This window comes from Octopus sinensis, unplaced genomic scaffold (assembly GCF_006345805.1).
Source record: "Octopus sinensis unplaced genomic scaffold, ASM634580v1 Contig07214, whole genome shotgun sequence".
Lineage (NCBI taxonomy): Eukaryota > Metazoa > Mollusca > Cephalopoda > Octopoda > Octopodidae > Octopus > Octopus sinensis.
This window is the reverse complement of record NW_021829932.1, coordinates 2159-22500: the sequence shown is the minus strand read 5'-3', so window position 1 is coordinate 22500 and position 20342 is coordinate 2159. Positions and strand designations below refer to the sequence as shown.

General features: G+C 36.8%; 1 protein-coding gene across 1 annotated transcript in view; it reads right to left on the bottom strand.

The window, feature by feature from the left end:
• The window catches only part of LOC115227816 (SCY1-like protein 2), a 30445-nt gene extending 11420 nt beyond the window's left edge, over positions 1-19025 (bottom strand). Inside the window, exons 1-3 of the mRNA XM_029798544.2 lie at positions 18979-19025; positions 12525-12668; positions 7071-7286 (exon numbers count right to left, since the gene is read on the bottom strand). Of these exons, the coding sequence (XP_029654404.2) occupies positions 7071-7286; positions 12525-12629 (321 nt within the window). The 5' untranslated portion in view covers positions 12630-12668; positions 18979-19025. The remainder of the gene's footprint in view (positions 1-7070; positions 7287-12524; positions 12669-18978) is intronic.
• Positions 19026-20342: the final 1317 nt, after the last annotated feature.

The window sequence follows — 20342 nt, the reverse complement described above, 5'->3', positions numbered from 1 at the left end:
ATATATATATATATATGTATATATATACACATATGAATATAGATAGTAGCTCTTTCGGTTGGGCATTATCTCTGAGTGTTCGGTCTGCTTTGTTTTGCTCATGCTGGCTCTAAGGATTCTATTACTTTTGGTACAGAATATTTCACAGAATACTTCCATGGGAATTTCTTCCTGCTCTTGCAGGTATATATATATATATATATATATATATATATATATATATATATATATATATATAAAGGAAAGTTTACGAAAATAAACAAAAGACGAAGGCAGGTGGAGTACAAACAAACAAATGTATTAGTATAGCGCTCAGGAATAGAAATAGAAAAAGTCTTTTACGTTTCGAGCCTACGCTCTTCGACAGAAAGGGACACAGAAAAAAACAAGGCGAGAAAAAAAATGCATGTAGGAGCTAACGATCTATCATGGCGTCCTGAAGTTATAGAGATGTAGACAAACCAACACTTTTGCAAAAGTGGCCGATAGAAAAAGTACCAGACTTAAAGAAATAGTACAGGGGCGATTTGTCCGACTAAATCGTCACTACCGTAGCATGGCTTTAGTCTAATGACTGAAACAAGCAAAAAAATAAAAGACGACTCTCTTTTTTGGTCAATTAGTATAATTTTGGGACAAATTAAAGGGAATATGCTTAGCCATATTCTTAAGTACATTGACTGAAAATTATAGACACAGATTCTTGGTAAACCAAATCACGAAGGAACTATAATGATTCTAGGATTATATGAGTCGTTACACTTCTTAAAATTCATGCATATAATTCCTATAGCAATAAATTTAATATTGTGTTAATACTATAATTATTACAGGATTATGTGACTCGATACATATTAATTTACCAATGCAGTTCATAAATGTAGTGCATTAATACCACTTTGTAGTTGTAATTGCAGTTGTAATTCATTAAATTTATGGTAGTATTGATCATTTATTACTGATTGTATCGTACTATAAGCTGCTGTAGCGCTACCAATTACATTAGGCGTTCAGAAGAATTTTTCCAAGCAATCATTACACACACGTTAATATTTTATATTTTCTTTTCATATTTTCATTCCAAAATAGCTATAAGCACAGGTATGGCTGTGTGATAAAAGGCTTATTTCCCAACCATGTGGTTCCGGGTTCAGTTTCACAGTATGGCACACCTTGGGCAAGTGTCTTCTGCTATAGCCTTGGGTCAACCAAAGCCTTGTGAGTGGATCTGAAAGCAGTTCTTCACACACACACACACACACAGACACAGACACAGACACACACACACACACCACACCACACACACACACACACAATAACTATAATTATATACTATTTATTTAGTATATGCTCCATTCAAAACATATATGGAGCATATATTAAATAAGTAATACATAATTATAATATTCATTAAAAATGACCTATGTGTGTCGCTCTTCTCCGTTTATTACAACCTTCGGGTTTGTTTAAAAATTTATAAATATATATATGTTTGTATGCATGTGTGTGTGTCTGTGTGCTTGTGCGTGTGGGGTGATGGTGGTGGTGGTGTGTATGTGTGTTTGACCCCATCACCGCTTGGGTGTTGGCGTGCTTACGTTCCCGTTACTTAGTGGTTCGGCAAGAGAGAGAGATATAGAATAAGTATCAGGCTTTATAAATAATAAGTACTAGGGTGGATTCATTTGACTGAAAATTCTTCATGGATTTTAGATTGGTGGAATCGTTACACAGGTTTTAGAGAAAAAGATTTGTGTGCTGAGGGTGGTGCTATCTCCTCAGGCAGTGAAGCAGAATTGTTATTGTTTCGGCCTCTTTCTCCGCGAAAAATATAAATGGCGACATTTTATCCATCGCACCTTATGTGTGTGTGTGTGTGTGTGTGCGCGTGTGTGTATGTGTGTGTGTGTGTGTGTGTGTGATTGTGTGGCTGTGTGTGTGTGTGTGTGTGTGTGTGATTGTGTGGCTGTGTGGTAAGAAGCTTGCTTCCCAAACACATGGTGCCGAGTTCAGTCAATTGCGTGGAACCTTGGGCAAGTGTCTTGTACTGTAGCCTCAGGCCGACCAAAGCCTTGTGAGTGGATTTAGTAGACGGAACTGAACGAAGCCTGACGTATATATAGTTCAAAGTTACAAAGGAACATAAGATGAAGACAAGTGTAGGAACAACAAGCATGTGTATTAGCTTAACGCTCGGGAAAACTGGAAAAGTCTCTTACGTCTTAGGCCTACGCTCTTCGACGGAAATATATGAGGAAAAAATGGAGAGAGAATGAAAAAAACAAAAACGGAGAAAAACTGTGTAGAGTTCAGTAGAAAAACTGCGTAGAGTTCGGCGGGATGACTAGAAAAGAAGAGGTTGAAAGAAAGGGAGATAATAATAAAAAAAAGGAGGTTGAATGAAAGGGAAATGATAATGCTGATCCAAAAGAACTAAGGTGTGCAAGCGTGTGTGTGTGTGTGTGGTGTGTGTGTGTTTGTGTGTGTGTGTGTGTGTGTGTGTGTGTGTGTGAGAATGGTGTCTGTGAGTGTGTATGTGTGAATGGGGGCGAGTGAGTCTTACGTGTGTGTGTGTGTTGTTTGTAGCAGTTGATGTGTGTTTTTTCAAGTGGTGTGCGCACATGTGTATGTGCGTCTGAAATATATATTCCTGTATGTATGTGTGTCTGAATTTGTTCTCCACCATCACTTGACAACCTATATTGGTGTGTTTACGTCCCTGTAACCTAGCAGTTGGGCAAAAGAGTCCGATAGAATAAGTACTAGGCTGACAAAGAATAAGTTCTGGGAGCGATTTCTTCGACTAAATGCAGTGCTCCAGCATGGCTGCAGTTAAATATCTGAAACAAGTAAAAGAATAAATGAATATATCCTTCTTCATTTTTCCTCTTTATCTCTATCGTATCTTTCTGAAGAAGAGTGTATACTCGAAACGTTAAAGATATTTACTTCAGTTCCACCCATTTCCTGAGCGTCAAACTGATTCCAACTCCATGTTTATTTTATATTCTTCCTTTGTGTTCTATCTTCTATCACCTTCGTTGAATGTCTTTATATGTTCCGGATTGGTAAAACAGAAATGGGAATTAATATCAAAAACTAGTTTTCTGTTGCAGGAAGCGGAGCTTAAATTTTTATCGTATTAATATTTGCTTCTATACGTTTATGTAATTAGATAATGCAAACTTGATTCCTATAAAAAATACATTAACTATGCTTCTCCATATAATTTATTCCCATATCGTTGAAGAATTATGTTCCAACATTAACTGTCGGTGAAGAGGAACTTAAAAGCAGTTCCGCAGATCGATGCTGCATAGACAATCGTTATTTTTTACCATTTAGTATTTTCAGCCAGTAGACTGCGACCGTGCTTGCACACTGCCTTGAAGGTTTCGTCGAGCAAATCGACCCCAGTACTTATAATTTTTTTAAAGGCTTAGTACTTACTCTGTAGGTCTATTTTGCCGAACTGCTAAGTAACGGGGACGTAAAGAAACAAACACCGGTTGTCAGGCGGCTGTGGGGGACAAGCAACTCTCTCTCTCTCACACACACACACATACATCTGACAGGTTTCGTAGTTTCTATCTACCAAATTCTCTAGAACAATACTTTGTGCAAAACCAAATATATGACACCCTATGCATAACACCAATTTGAACGTCTAATTCATTGTTTCTGGGGGAGACTTGGAGTCAGCTTGTACAAATACAAAGCAAACGTCAAATATAATAATAATAATAATAATAATAATAATAATAATATAATAATAATAATAATAATAATAATAATAGCAATGATAATAGCAATAATAATAATAATAATAATAATAATAATAATAATAATAATAATAAATAATAATAATAGCAATAATAATAATAATTATAATAATAATAATAATAATAATAATAATAATAATGTACATTGTTTTGTCTTGGTATAAAAGATGTAATAAATGCCCTGATGCAGTACCAGCAGTGGCTCTCATGGCTTCTGATCTTAACTGATTGAAGTGTTATCATGTACATTGTTTTGTCTTGGTATAAAAGATGGGCTACAGCAAATTCTGCTCAATACCACATATTTGCTTGTCAGTTGTTTGACCTTAACCAGTTGAGCATGTCCTTCGTGGCTGACAATATGTGCATCTCTGATCACGAGCAGAAGTAGTGGGGAGCATCATAGCCATGTGTTGAGAGGGATTCTTGGGGTTTGAATAGTTCACCTCTGGAAACATGGGTGGTTCTTTCAACATCCTTAAACAACCCTTATTCAGGGACCGTTTGAGCGGGATGGGCTACTCAATCTGAAGAAAATTCTAACTGGGCCCCACCTGCAAGGTCATGTGCTGTTTATCTTGATATGAGATCACCATGTCGCGCACATATGGTTGTGATGCATGTGCCTGGTGTACCTTTATCAGACGGGTAGTCATGATGGGTATATTGGGCTTCGTATATTTTACCCCAGTGTCACTTTGATGGCATGCACTGCTCTCTCACTCAATAATAATAATAATAATAATAATAATAATAATACTTAATTTATGAATAGCTGAAAGGCAAAGTCAACACCGGCGGAATATAAGCATTTTGCCCGGCGTGCTGACGAGTTTGCCAGCTTACCCCCTTCTTAATAATAATAATAATAATAATAATAATAATAATAATAATAATAATAATAATAATAATAATAATAATAATAATAGTAATAATAATAGTAAGAAGAAGAAGAAGAGCAAGCACTAAGAACAAATTACATAAAATACAGAATAGGCAACGCTCCAGAAAGTCATAAGTGCAGCTTTTGTGGACCAAATGGTGAAAGCGTATGGCATAATACCAGTCAATGTACACCACTAGCCCAGAAAGAATATAAGAGACGTCATGACAATATAGCAAGACTTGTCCATTGGACACTTTACAAAAAGTATAGACTTGACTGAGCAAAAACTTGGTACGGCCGTAAACCCGAAGGCGTCATGGAAAATGATAATGCAAAAGATTCTATGGGATTTTATGACTCAGTGCGCCCCTGAGATATGGAATAAAAAGCCAGACATAGTCTTAATTGAGAAAGCAAGCAAACTATGCTGGATCATAGATATAGCATGCCCAGCCGGTAACAGTATGCGACAAGGAAGAAAGAAAAGTCGATAGATATGACAGGTTAGCTTGGGAAGTTAAGCAATTGCAGTCGATGAAAAAGGTAGCAGTAGTACCAATAATTGTCGGAGCCCTGGGAACAGTGAGCAAAAATCTTGAGAAGTACATGGGACAAATAGGGGTTGCAATAAGGGTGGAGCACTTGTAGAAAACAGCACTGCTTGGAACTGCTCGAATACTCTGGAAGGTGCTCGAAAAATAAAAGGTGTTACCTTATTTCACTGGTAGTGAACAGCTGACACCGTAGTACATCTCCAACGTTTGAAGCTGTGCAAAGGCAATAATAATAATATATATTTGTAAGTCCTGGTGTTTTTTGTTATGTATTTGTCTGAATATTTTGTATCGTACCTAATGCGCCCACTATGATGGGTATTGCTTCTGTTTTTTAGATTTCACATTCGAGTTACCTCAAAGACCTGGAAATAGAGGTAACTCGAATGTGGAATCTAAAAACAGAAACAATTTCTATCATAGTAGGCGCATTAGGTATGATAAAAAATATTCAGACAAATACGTAACAAAAACACCAGGACTTACAAATATATATACCATACAGAATATTGCACTACTAGGCACTGCACACATCCTACGCAAAACACTTTCAATACAGTAACCATTAGATCATCACAATAAATCACAGCACATATTGATGGAAGCACTCCGTCGGTTACGACGATGAGGGTTCTGGTTGATCCGAATCAACGGAACAGCCTGCTCGTGAAATTAACGTGTAAGTGGCTGATCACTCCACAGACACGTGTACCCTTAACGTAGTTCTCGGGGATATTCAGCGTAACACAGAGAGTGACAAGGCCGGCCCTTTGAAATACAGGTACAACAGAAACAGGAAGTAAGAGTGAGAGAAAGTTGTCGTGAAAGAGTACAGCAGGGATCACCACCATCCCCTGCCGGAGTGTCGTGGAGCTCAATAAACACTCACAACGCCCGGTCTGGGAATCGAGACCGCGATCCTATGACCGCGAGTCCGCTGCCCTAACCACTGAGCCATTGCGCCTCCGACAGCACATATTACACACAATGAGACAGACACAGTGTTGACTGAACAATGACAAAATTGTGAGTGCTGACCACATTGATGCCGGTTGTTCAGTCCTTGCCCCCTACAGAACATGAAACCACGCATGATCCAGTTGGCTAATACTTGCATTGAAGCATATGTTGTCAATATGATATCCCGCACTCTAAAAACTGGTATGAACACAATCCAGAGTCAGTTACTAGTCGGGGAGAATGTTACCATCCTATGGGATTATGGAATACATACAAGCAAATAAATGCTACCCTACCAGACATCGTCATCAAAGACCCAAGACAAAAAACACGCCCGTTAACTGACACAACAATGCCTACTGATAAAAAACATTTCAGCAAAGGAATTTGAAAACATGCCGAAATATAAGGACCTTGAGACTGAAATATCTAGGACGTGACAATTAAAAACAAAATCTTCCCTGTTGTTGTAGGTGCCTTGGGATTGATCAAAAAAGGTAGTGACAAATTGTTTTGACCATATCTCTGGAGAAACCAGCAATCTACGAGACTTAGAAAAAATTGTGTTGACATTGACATCGACTGTCCACATTCTCAGAAAGTTTTTCTCCATTTAATGTATATGATCTTAGGTCTCTGGTTGAGACCCGGTCGAAAGAGGAAATAAAATACAAGTCAATGTACGAGACTTAGAAAAAATTGTGTTGACATTGACATCGACTGTCCACATTCTCAGAAAGTTTCTCTCCATCTGATGTATATGAACCTTAAGTCTCTGGTTGAGACCCGGTCGAAAGAGGAAATAAAATACAAGTCAATCGGAAAACAACAACAACAACAACACTCACAATAATGTAAAAAAAATATTTGTAGAAAATTTTTTTTTACCTGTTCTAGTTTTTTGAGATACAAGCTGACACTGTGTTCGGCTTCAATGAGCGGGTGGCCAGAATTGTAAAGAGCACATACAACCATTCCGAGAGAGAAAATGTCGCTTAGTGATGTACATGTTTTATCACTGATAATTTCAGGTGCCATATAGTTGAGGTCAGGTTGGGCCATTTTTGGCATTTTCGGTGTCCATGGAACCGATTGGAAAGAATCCTGCAAAGATTATTATTTGGTAAATGTAGGAAGAGAAACATATTAATGTAAAAACGGCACAAAAAGAATAAAAAAAAAGCGAATTTGATATATATATATATATATATATATATATTATATATATATATATATAGGTAAATGAAAGAATGGACTCATTATCACATTATCACTATGGACTCCGTGTGGGCAGTCATCTAAAAGCTTTTGTTCGTCATGATGCTGACATAAGTTCCTTGCCTTTCCTGATGAGAAGGCGGCATAATGCACCCTTTATTCCTTCGGAATTAAGAATATGCAGTCTTCGAAACATGTGTCGAAAATAATGGAATTTTGTTAAATCGTCGTTCGACTCCATTCTTTCATTTACCTATAGTTAAAAAAAACACACAAATTTCCACATGAAAGCACGTGATTTCTGCCCTTGGCATTGTAGCTTCAACCGTGCTTTCTGACGTGAATTTGCTACCCGGGTATCGGTTAACCGAATTATCCATACTAGGATAATTCATTCAACTACTTAAATATCATATATATATATATATATATATATATTATATATTATATATATGTATATATATATTATATATATATATATATATATTATATATATATATATATATAATATATATATATATATATATATATATATATATATATATATATATAATATATATATGTGGTATGTATATGTGTATGTGATAAATGTAGTTTGTGTAAAAAAAAACGCAGGTGTTATTCAAATTATTTTACATGCTTCGAAGATATCACTGGTATTATTCCAAAGGAATAAAATTATGTAAAACAATGTAATATTCTCTCCAGGGAAGTGAAGAAATGAAACTCGTCAATAAGACATTTTAACAGAAATTTTAACACCTGCGTTTAACTCCATTTATTTATTTATATATATTATGCAAAATATTTCACGTAAACCCGAGGTTTATACCTTTAAAAACAAGGAGTTACAACCTTTTTACTTGTGTGGTTTTTTGCCACCCTGGTAACTATTTATCTATTTTTTCCGTGTCAATTGTTAACAAGGGTAAAATACACACATTCCTCTCTCTCTCTCTCTCTCTCCCTCTCCCCTCCCCTGTGTATACATATATATATATATATATATATATATATATAATATCTTATATATATATATAATATATATATATATATATATCACGTGACCGACCAGAGCATCAGATGTTGCTACACATCACTGGTCACAATGCGTTCGCATTGTTTTAGCCTTCGATTGACGCCACCTCGCTGGCTAAGCGAGCAGGCCACACAGACACACACACAGACACACACACACACACACACACACACACATACACACACACACAGACAGACAGACAGACAAGACAGACACACTCACACACACACACACACACACCATATGTATATGCAGTCGTCCCCAAAATTATTCATACCCGAGTGGCTGTGTGGTAAGTAGCTTGCTAACCAGCCACATGGTTCCGGGTTCAGTCCCACTGCGTGGCATCTTGGGCAAGTGTCTTCTGCTATAGCCCCGGGCCGACCAATGCCTTGTGAGTGAATTTGGTAGACGGAAACTGAAAGAAGCCTGTCGTATATATGTATATATATATATATATGTGTGTGTGTATATGCTTGTGTGTCTGTGTTTGCCCCCCTAGCATTGCTTGACAACCGATGCTGGTGTGTTTACGTCCCCGTCACCTAGCGGTTTGGCAAAAGAGACCGATAGAATAAGTACTGGGCTTACAAAAGAATAAGTCCCGGGGTCGATTTGCTCAACTAAAGGCGGTGCTCCAGCATGGCCGCAGTCAAATGACTGAAACAAGTAAAAGAGTAAAAGAGTAATAGCATGCACATTGTTTTTATGGAAGCTTCTTGACGATTCTTGTACGTGTCCACAACCTTACTGCATGTCTCCTGTGAGATGTTGGCCCACTCTTGCTTGGCGAAAGCCTCGAGCTGGGTCAGGTCGGTCGGTTTCCTAGCCATCACTCTGGTGGTCTTCAAGTCTCGCCACAAGTTCTCGATCGGATTCAGGCAAGGACTCTGACTTGGCCGTTCTAGGACGTTGATATCATTGTCCTTGAACCATTACCTCACTACCTAGGTAGTGTGTTTCGGATTACTCTCCTGCTGGTACTTTCAGTTGTGGACGAGTTGGAGTTTCATCAAGGATCCTGATGCAATCTTCCTTTCTCCTGATTCTTTTGACTTTGACAAAGTTCCCTGTGTCACTGGAAGAGAAGCATCCCCATAACATAATCTTTCCACACTATGCTTAACGGTGAGCACAGTGTTCTTCGGCTTCTATACTCCTCCTTTCCTCCTCCAAGCGTATTCAGCATCCATTTGGCCAACCTTGTCTCACGAGACCACAGGATGGTTGACCAAAACCTGGGATCTTGCTTCAGATAACCTCTAGCAAAGACCAGGCGAGCCTCCAGAGGTTTCTCCCTGAGCAGCGGCGTCTTCCGAGGCTTAAATCCAAGGAGGCCTCCTTTGGGCAAAACTCGCGCAGCAGTGGATCGTGACACCTTCGTCCCTGCCTGGCCAAGAGTTTCAATTAGGGCCTTGATTGTGGTCCGGGGTTTGTTGACCTCTCGGCAGATTTTTCCTGACAAGTTTAGGATACACCTTACATTTCCTGCCACGCCCACTGAGGGTATTGAACCTCTCGTGCTTGTTGATTATACTCTAGACGGTTGCTACAGGGACATCATACTGCTTTCAAATGGCCTTGTGATCCTTTCCTTCACTGTGGGCACCCACATGACGCTGACGTAGTACTTGTAGAGCAAACCAGACCCAGAGCACTTTAACTGATACTTATTTAATCGACCCCAAAAGGATGAAAAAGCAAAGTCGACCTCGGCGGAATTTGAACTCAGAACGTAACGGCAGACAAAATACGGCTACGCATTTCGCCCGGCGTGCTAACGTTTCCGCCAGCTCGCCGCCTTATTATCTACTAATATAATCCATACCAAAAACAATGAGCAGAGGTGGGGACCTCTACGCAGACACTCAACTGCTAGAAGTACCAACTGTATCTCTCTCAAGTTCCAACCTATTTCTTAAACATATGAATAGGAAAGAATGTTATGGACCGGAGGACGTATTTTTAAGGTCTGGATCGGTAAGGCCTGGCCAGGGGCTGAACAACAGCAGCAACAGGAACAACAATCTCGATAGTAATAAACAGTAACAATGGTATCAGTAAAAACCAGCGACAGTAGCAGCAGCAACAACAATAGCAGCAGTATTAAAAGCCTCAGCATAAACTGCAGCAGCAGCAGCAGTAGTTGTAGCAGCAGGAACAGCAACAGCTTTAGCAAGATGTACAGCAAAAGTTGTAGCAACAGCAGCAACAACGAAAATGACAGCAGTAGCATGAACAGCAGCAATAGGAGCCAATAAGTGAGGCCTCTACGTAGTCTCTTGCAACTAATATGAAAGAATACATATAAAAAGGGAAGAATACTTTTAATGGATGTAGTCCCATACATACATGCATACATACATCGCCATGATAGATCGTTAGCCACTACACACATTTTTTTCTCTCCTCTTTTTTCTCTCCTTGTTTTTTCTGTATCCCTTTCTGTAGAAGAGCGTAGGCTGGAAACGTGAAAGACTTTTTCTATTCCTGAGCGTTCTACTAATACATCTGTTTGTTTTTTTTACATCACCTGTCTTCTCCCTATTTGTAAATTCCAACTATATATATATAATGAAATATATATATATATATATATATATATTATATATATATATATATATTTCATTATATATATATATAGTTGGAATTTACAAAAAAAGACGAAGACGGGTGTATAAACAAAAACAACAGATGTATTAGTTTAACGCTCTGGAAGTGAGAAAGTCTTTGACGTTTCGAGCCTAAGCTCTTCATCAGAATAACAGAGAGAGAAGAATATATATTATAATATATATATATATATATATATATATATATATATATCTAAATATATAGGTATGAAAACGAGACAGAATGATCACGGCTCACTAGAATGCATTTGATCCCAAGTTTGCGAGTAATCAATAACAACGACGTCATTGGCAATAATACCAACAACATAAATGGCCTCTTGAAGATTATTTCTACTATGCAACACTTCCTTCGGTCACAACTGATCATGGTTTTCTACAATTGAGAACGTCTTAGCTAAGGTGCAAGCTTGGACACGTTTTTTATGATAGCTCAACAGTTGCTTATGCGTAAAACCTCGTTTACCTCTCTGCGCAACCGATGATGTCTAGTAAAAAGGCAAGACGTTTACATCGTTGGCGTCATTTTTAGAACGCAAGGAACCGGGGCAAGTACCATAAGGCATCTCAACCGACACTTAAAGAATTCCAGCCAAATGACCACCCTGGTTTGATGGATGTTTTTATTATCAACCCTTAAGAGTGAAAGGCAAATTGACCTCGGCGAAATTTGAACTCAGATTACATTGTGTTGGAACAAATACGTCAAACTAACGTTTCGTTTTATTTTCAGAAAATTGGTTGGCGTTAATTCTGCTCTACAATACATAGCACAGTAACAGCAACAGCAACAGCAGCAGCAACAGCTTGATGATGATGATGAGGATGATGATGATGATCATCATCATCATCAACAGCAACAATAATTACAGTTTCAAATTTTGGCGTACACGACCAGCATTTTCGAGCGGAGAGGGCTGGACGATGCCATCGACAACAGTGTATCCTTAGCAGACGGGTAGTCATGCTGGGTATAATGGGGTTCGTATATTTTACACCAGTGTCACTTTGATGGCAAGCTCTGCTCACTCCCTCAATGATGATGATGATGATGATGATGAGGAAGATGATGATGAAGATGACAATAGTAATAATAATAATAATAATAATAATAATAATAATAATAATAATAATAATAATAAGCAGTACAAAGAAAAAATAGGGCTGCAATAAGGGTGGGCACTTGCAGAAAGCAGCACAGCTTGGAACCGTTCGGATATTCCGGATGGTGCTCGAAAAATAAGAGGTGTTGTAGTCTCCAGCTTTAGTTGCTGTGCAAAGGCAATAAATAATGATAATGATGATTTCATTTATTTGCCACGAGGGCGAAGGATGAGGGCAACAATACAAAGACAGACATAGCAATAATAAATAGCCATTCGGTCAGCCAACCAGCAAACCTGACAAGACAAATTCTATGAAAAAGAAAGAAAACTGCTCAAAGAAAGGAACCTTGCCATCTTTAAGTGCTTTCTCAGCAAAGCCCAGCCCGGCCATCTTCCATCCTCCTCGCCTGGTTAGTAGTATGGATTGGGGCGAAATATTTCGATGTAGCATCTGTTCTGTGGTGTGGAGGTAACTTAACGCTTCGGCAATCTGGAAAAGTGACAAAAAAAAAGAGAAGATATAAATAAGAAAGTGAACTACAACAAAAACAACGACAACAGCAATAACAGAAGCATCATCATCATCATCAACAACAACAACAACAATTACTACAACAACTACTACTACTACTACTACTACTACTACTACTACTACTACTACTACTGCTGCTACTACTACTACTACTACTACCATCACCCCACCCCCACCACCACCAACAACAACACCACCACCACCACCACAACCACTACTACTACTACTACTACTACTACTACTACTACTACTACTATTACTAATGGGTATACTGGGCTTTGTGTATTTTACCTCGAAGTCACTTTGATGGCATGCGCAGCTCTCTCAGTCAATAATAATAATAATGATGATGATAATAATGATAATAATAATAATAATGTAATGATAATGATAATAATAATAATAATAATATAATAATAATAATAATGATGATGATGATATGATGATGATGATGATGTGAAATAATAATAATAATAATAATAATAATAATAAACACTTTCCATACAATACTATCAGAGCATCACAACAAATCACAGCACATACCCAAGGCACACAGAGCTGATCGGTGGATGTGAAAGCACGCTATAAAAATAAAAATAAAACTACTGAATAATAATAATAATAATAATAATAATAAAACACTTCCATACAATAACCATCAGAGCATCACAACAAATCACAGCACATACCCAAGGCACACAGAGCTGCGCTCGGTAGTGATGTGAAAGCACGCTATAAAAATAAAAATAAAACTACTGAATAATAATAATAATAATAATAATAATAATTATGCGTTGGGAACTGTAAACAAAGGTATAGACAAATTGCAGAAGGAGATTTGAATAGAAGGCCCTGTAGAGCTCCAACAGAAAGTTTGTCTCTTAGGGACAGCAAGGATTATCAGGAGGGTTCTAAGCAGTTGAAAGACAGCTGAAAACTTGTGGATACCTAAGGTTACTATCCACATAGTTCCTACCAGGAATAAGACCGAACCTGAATTAAACCAAACTAATAATAACAAAATGCTGCATACACCTCACCAACACGAAAGTGCAGCAAGTGATGCAGTAGAAAGTTACTTGAAATAATAGTGGTGATGACGACGGTAACGATCATTACCTTACCTCAGGTTATGAGAGACAAGAGTCTGCTTAGCAACTCTGGTGGTAACAGTAAAAATGATGCTGGACATATAAGGAAAGACCTTTCGTTCTCAGTAGTTATAGGTGCATTGGGAATTATCCCTAACGATCTGAACCGATGACTAGAGGAAATAAGCATGGATGGATGGAAGCACTCCGTCGGTTACGACGACGAGGGTTCCGGTTGATCCGAATCAACGGAACAGCCTGCTCGTGAAATTAACGTGTAAGTGGCTGAGCATTCCACAGACACGTGTACCCTTAACGTAGTTCTCGGGGATATTCAGCGTGACACAGAGAGTGACAAGGCCGGCCCTTTGAAATACAGGTACAACAGAAACAGGAAGTGAGTGTGAGAGAAAGTTGTGGTGAAAGAGTTCAACAGGGATCACCATCCCCTGCCGGAGCCTCGTGGAGCTTTTCGGTGTTTTCGCTCAATAAACACTCACAACGCCCGGTCTGGGAATCGAAACCGCGATCCTATGACCGCGAGTCCGCTGCCCTAACCACTGTGCGATTGCGCCTCCAAATAAGCATAAAACCCAGTTTAATACGGCTCCAGAAAACAGTGAGGATACTTAGGAGAGTTTTTGGCATATAAGGTTGCTTGTTGTTGGTCGATGTTAGAAAATTTTCTTTTCCAACAGTCTAATCTGTTGTGTGTATATGAAATGGTAATAATTGAAACCACAACGGCAACAATAATGTTGATGATGATGATGATAACAAACAAAAATGACAATAATGAAAATGATATTAATTACGACGTCGACGACGACGACGATGATATGTTGTTGTTGATGATTATTAGAAAAGCGATGAAAACACAGTTAAGAAACAAAGTTAAAAAATTTCTACAATAAAATTATGCGTAAGAAAATAAGAAAATTTTTAAAGGTAACAACGCGAAAAATAATTTAACAAATTTGAAATAACATGAAAAATAATTCATCTTTGCAACGTTTCTCACACGCTGTAAAGTCTCCACACTCATACAAACACACACAGACATATAAACATACACAGGCAAACATAGAGATCCACACACACGCACAGACACAGACACACACACACACACACACACCACACACACACACACACATACACACACACACACCAGACTCACCCACATACAGACAGTATTTTCGAAGCACGAACAAAATACGGAAAAAAAATAATTTTGGTATATATGTAGACACACACATATGCTAGGACACAATAAACTCCTAAGCGGACCTAGTGCAGACATGAATGTAATATGGGAACCGGTATTAAGAAAAGATAAAATACTAGGTTTATAAACCCTAAAATTCACTTTATAATCCTAGGCAACAGAAAAATAACACCCGCAACATACCTTAGGAATGAGAAGAGTGTATCCTATTAGTCAAATAAAGGGTTGGGTTTGAAATTCCAGTACAACACCTGATGAAGGCTGAAGAGTACATTAGCCGAAAGGTTGTGATAACAACAAAATGAGGACACCTACCTGTCCATTGTAGATAAAGCATCACGATATTGTAAATTTGATAATAACGCATATTATTCTTTTATAGAATTTCTGGTTTTAACACCAAGGAAAATCGTGAAATTTGCTAAAACGTGTCACACAAATATATTCTTCATTTACTTATAATAATATAAAACGTAGGTCTTCCCAGAGAAATCTGTGTTTGCGATTTGCTTAAAACTTTGTTATATTTAACAACTGAACGTGTCACGTATTGTACAGGATGTGACTTGGTCTAAACAAATGTAAAAATTACGATAATTCACTTATTGTTCATGTTGTCGTTCCATTTTCATTTCATTTTATTTTATCTTTTTTTTTTTTTTACCACGAAATATCTGTATATAAAATTATAATTATTCTTTAGTTGCACTTGTTTGGTAAATAATACCGTGCGAGGTGCGAGATCTTGCATTGGAACTAAAACTATAGCAACATGGTTTGATACTTATTAACCCCCTTGAAATTGTACATTCACTTACAGCGTAATATTTATTGTATATATATATATATATTATATATATATATATATATGTATATATATATATATATATATACATATACATACATACATACATACATACATACATACATACATACATACACATACACACACACACACACACACACACATATATATGTATATAAATACATACACATATATTATGCGGTATATTCTTCTTCTATTCTTTAACTTGTTTCAGTCATTTGACTGTAGCCATGGTGGGACACCGACTTGAACGGTTTTAGTCGAACAAATTGACCTCAGGACTTATTATTTTAAAGCCTAGTAATTATTCTATCGGTCTCTTTTGCCGTACCGCTATGCTATGGAGAGGTAAACACACCGACACTGGTTCCAAAGCAATGTTGGGGGCACAAACATATACATACAAACATACCCTTCTGTCCGAGTCAGACGCCATGATAGATCGTTAGCCACTACATCCATTTTTTTCTCTCCTTTTTCTATTCCTGAGCGTTATACTAATACATCTGTTTGTTTTGTACACCACATGTCTTCGTATTTTGTTTTTTTTCGTAAACTCTCCCTATATATATATATATATATAATGCGGTAAGACTTCAAGAAGTCTGCATTTTAACAAATACATCTTGCAAGAATTTCAAAATAGGTAAACCATCAATATCTCGTTTACGTCTTTTTGACATTTGCTTAATGTAACGTGGGTTATCTCGCTTTTGTTATTATTTTTGTCTTCTTCCATGTTCAAACGTCATCTGCTGAAAAAGCAACTGGCAAACGGTCTTGTTATCAGGTTGAAAGATGGCGAAATATATTCATGTTTCGGCCAGGAAATGCTGGGTAGCTGTTTCTCAAAAGACTTGTGATTTTATTATAACTTTATATATACAATACCACAGATCCTACCTCAGTTCCTCTAATTGTATATATCTATCATTACTTTTCATAAAAAGCCTTTACTTTTTTTGATTTCCAATGTGCATTTTCGCTTATTTTTCTTCTTACTTTCCCTTTACATTTGTACGTGTTGTTTCTATTTTCTTTTTGTACCATATTCTATTATATATATATATATATATATAATAGGACTTTTCTTCACCTATTTCCTTCCGGTCATTCAAAATGTGACCGCGTGTGTACCGTTGGCGATTTTATTCCCTCTGTCTTCCCTTCTCTGGATCTTTCCTTCTCCTATGTTTCCGACGAAGAGCTCCGCCCGAAACGTTAAACCCTCCTTCTTCCCTTCTTTCCTGAGCGTCCAATAATACTATATTTGTTCCACGTCCTCGCGTTGTTGTGTTTTCTCTTTGTGTTTTCATGTTTGGATTAACTATATATATATATATATATATATATATATATATAATATATAAATATATATATATATATTATATATATATATATATATATATATATATATATATCTATATATATATATATATATTATATATATATATATATATATTATATATATATATATATATATATATATATATATATATATTGTAAATATATATATATGTTATATCTGTATGTTAAAACAGAAGACAGGAAAAATATTTTGAGACTATTTGTTGCGCAGTACATATGTTTCGTAACCAATAGGATTTATATTGGCATACACGTAGAGAAGCATGCACACCATCTCCAATGATTAGTTCCTCAAACCCGGAATTAAATATAATATTATTAGCGTTATTTTAATTATCGGTCTGAAGAATTACTAATAGATGTTTTACATGTTTTTTCTATATATTGGTAATGAAACATACGTATATAATGCAGAATGAATAATACCTCAAAATCTTTCTCCACTTTTCTGTTTTGATATGCAATTAGCATGTAATAAGTATCCTCCGGTATTTTCGAGTCTCATATAAAATATGACATCTAGAAATAGACTTTGAGAACTGGAACATGCTGATATGCTTTACGAGGACAAAGCTCAATTACAACCCTATATATATATATATATATATATTATATATATATATATATATATATATATATATATATTATGAAATGGTGTTTGCTATTCTTTTTATTGTATTGTTTACTATTCTTTCCACAATTTCGATTATAACCAATTTTGCATTACGTTGTTACTAAGACGACAGTTATTGATTTATTCCCATGCACTGTGCAAGATTTCTTTCGTAGCGGATAGCGGAATTAACTCATCAGAGCTCCGCAAAAATAAATATGTTACTTAAAAGTTGCCATCTCACCGATAAGAACCATCATAGCATTCTGAAATATGCAGATACTCTTAATCAAATTCATATGCAATAAAAGGCTTTTGCTAACTGCAGTTTTCGATGTTTTTATGGCTCAGTGGTTAGAGCGTCGAGCTTACGATCGTGAGGTTGTGAGCTCGAATCCCGGTCCGGGCTGCGTGTTGTGTTCTTGAGCAAGGCACTTTATTTCACGTTGCTCCAGTTCACTCAGCTGTAGAAATAAGTTGCGACGTCACTGGTGCCAGCTGTATCGACCTTTGTCTTTCCTTGGATACACTGGTGGCGTGGAGAGGGAAGGCTGGTATGCACGGCGACTGCTGGTCTTCAATAAAAACCTTGCCGGCTTGTGTCTAGGAGGGTAACTTTCTAGGTGCAATCCCATGGTCATTCATGACCGAAGGGGGTCTTTACCCTTTATTATTATTATAATATATACTCCATGGAAGTTTCGTGGATTTTCTGATATCGGAGCAGTAGAGTCTTAAGAAAGCTTCTCACCTTCCAGTTTTCCAACACCCGAAGAAGTGATTCATGAATTGGTACGTAATATGTGATAGTAGACTATATCACACGCAATAAAACCATATGTATCATATGTTATGCGCATCAGTTATTTATGGCGAGTTGTGGATCATATACAATATACACGTTTTATTGCGTATACAATTGTGTATGAACAAATTACTAACATCGTACCAATACAAATTAACCACTGACTAATATGGTCGCAACAGATATTATACACCAACTAATATAATATCAACACATTTTATTCACCAACTAAACCAAATTAACCACCAATAACTAAAAGTCTGGAAAGAAGAATGGGAGTTTAGGATAAACTAATAAAATGCTTCGGACAGGGAAAGGCTTCATCCGTTGAAGAACTTACCTGGAGAATTCCATATTTAATTTCAATTTCTATAAAATCACATTCCTGAAAAGAAAAAAGAAAAAACCCATATTAACAATAACAATAATAATATATAATAATAATAATGATATAATAATAATAATAATAATAATAATAATAATAATAATAATAATATAATAATAATAATAATGATAATAATAAAATAATAATAATAGCCCTGATGCAGTACCAGGCAATGGCTCTCATGGCTTCTGATCTTAACTGATGGAAGTGTTATCATGTACATTGTTTTGTTGGTATAAAAGATGGGCTACAGCAAATATTCTGCTCAATACCATAGATTTGCTTGTCAGTTGCTTGACCTTAACCAGTTGAGCATCTGTCCCTTAGTGGCTGACGATATGTGCATCTCTGATCACGAGCAGAAGTAGTGGGGGAGCATCATAGCCATGTGTGAGGGGATTCTTTGGGGTTGAATAATTCACCTCTGGAAAACAGGGTGGTCTTTCAACATCCTTAAACAACCCATATTCGGGGAGCTTTTGAGCGGGATGGGTTACTCGACCTGAAGAAAATTATAACTGGGCCCCACCTGCAAGGTCATGTGCTGTTTATCTTGATATGAGATCACCATGTCGCACACATATGGTTGTGATGCATGTGCCTGGTGTACCTTTATCAGACGGGTAGTCGTGATGTGTATACTGGGCTTCTTATATTTTACCCCAGTGTCACTTTGAATGCATGCACTTCTCTCCCACTCAACAACAAGAACAACAATAATAATAATGATATTTGCCACAAGGGCGAAAGATGAGGGGGACAATACAGAAACAGACATAAAGAGTGGGGTTTTACATATAATAATGAAATGATTAAAAAAGTATACATGGTATACACTCGAAGACTTTGATGGCATGCGCAGCTCTCTCAGTCAATAATAATAATAATGATGATGATAATAATAATAATAATAATAATAATAATAATAATAATAATAATAATAATGATGATGATGATAATAATAATGATGATGATAATAATAATATAATAATAATAATAATAATAATAATAATAATAATAATAATAATAATAAAATAATAATAATGATGATGATGATACACTGGGAAAGAAGAGACATATGCATAGTATACAAAGTTACAAAAGAAGTGGGGAAGGGGATGATAAAGATGTAGCCCTCCTGATACAGGAACGCCTCTAGGGATAATCGCGGAATCCCACCGTCCAATATTTCCCTGAAATCCTATGAGCAAGTGCCCTCTCTAATTCCTTCACTCCGACACACAGGTCTACACTTAGAGAGGTACCATCCACTTTTGCCATTTTCGCAACTTTCACCCTCCTTTCGATAAATTCACTCC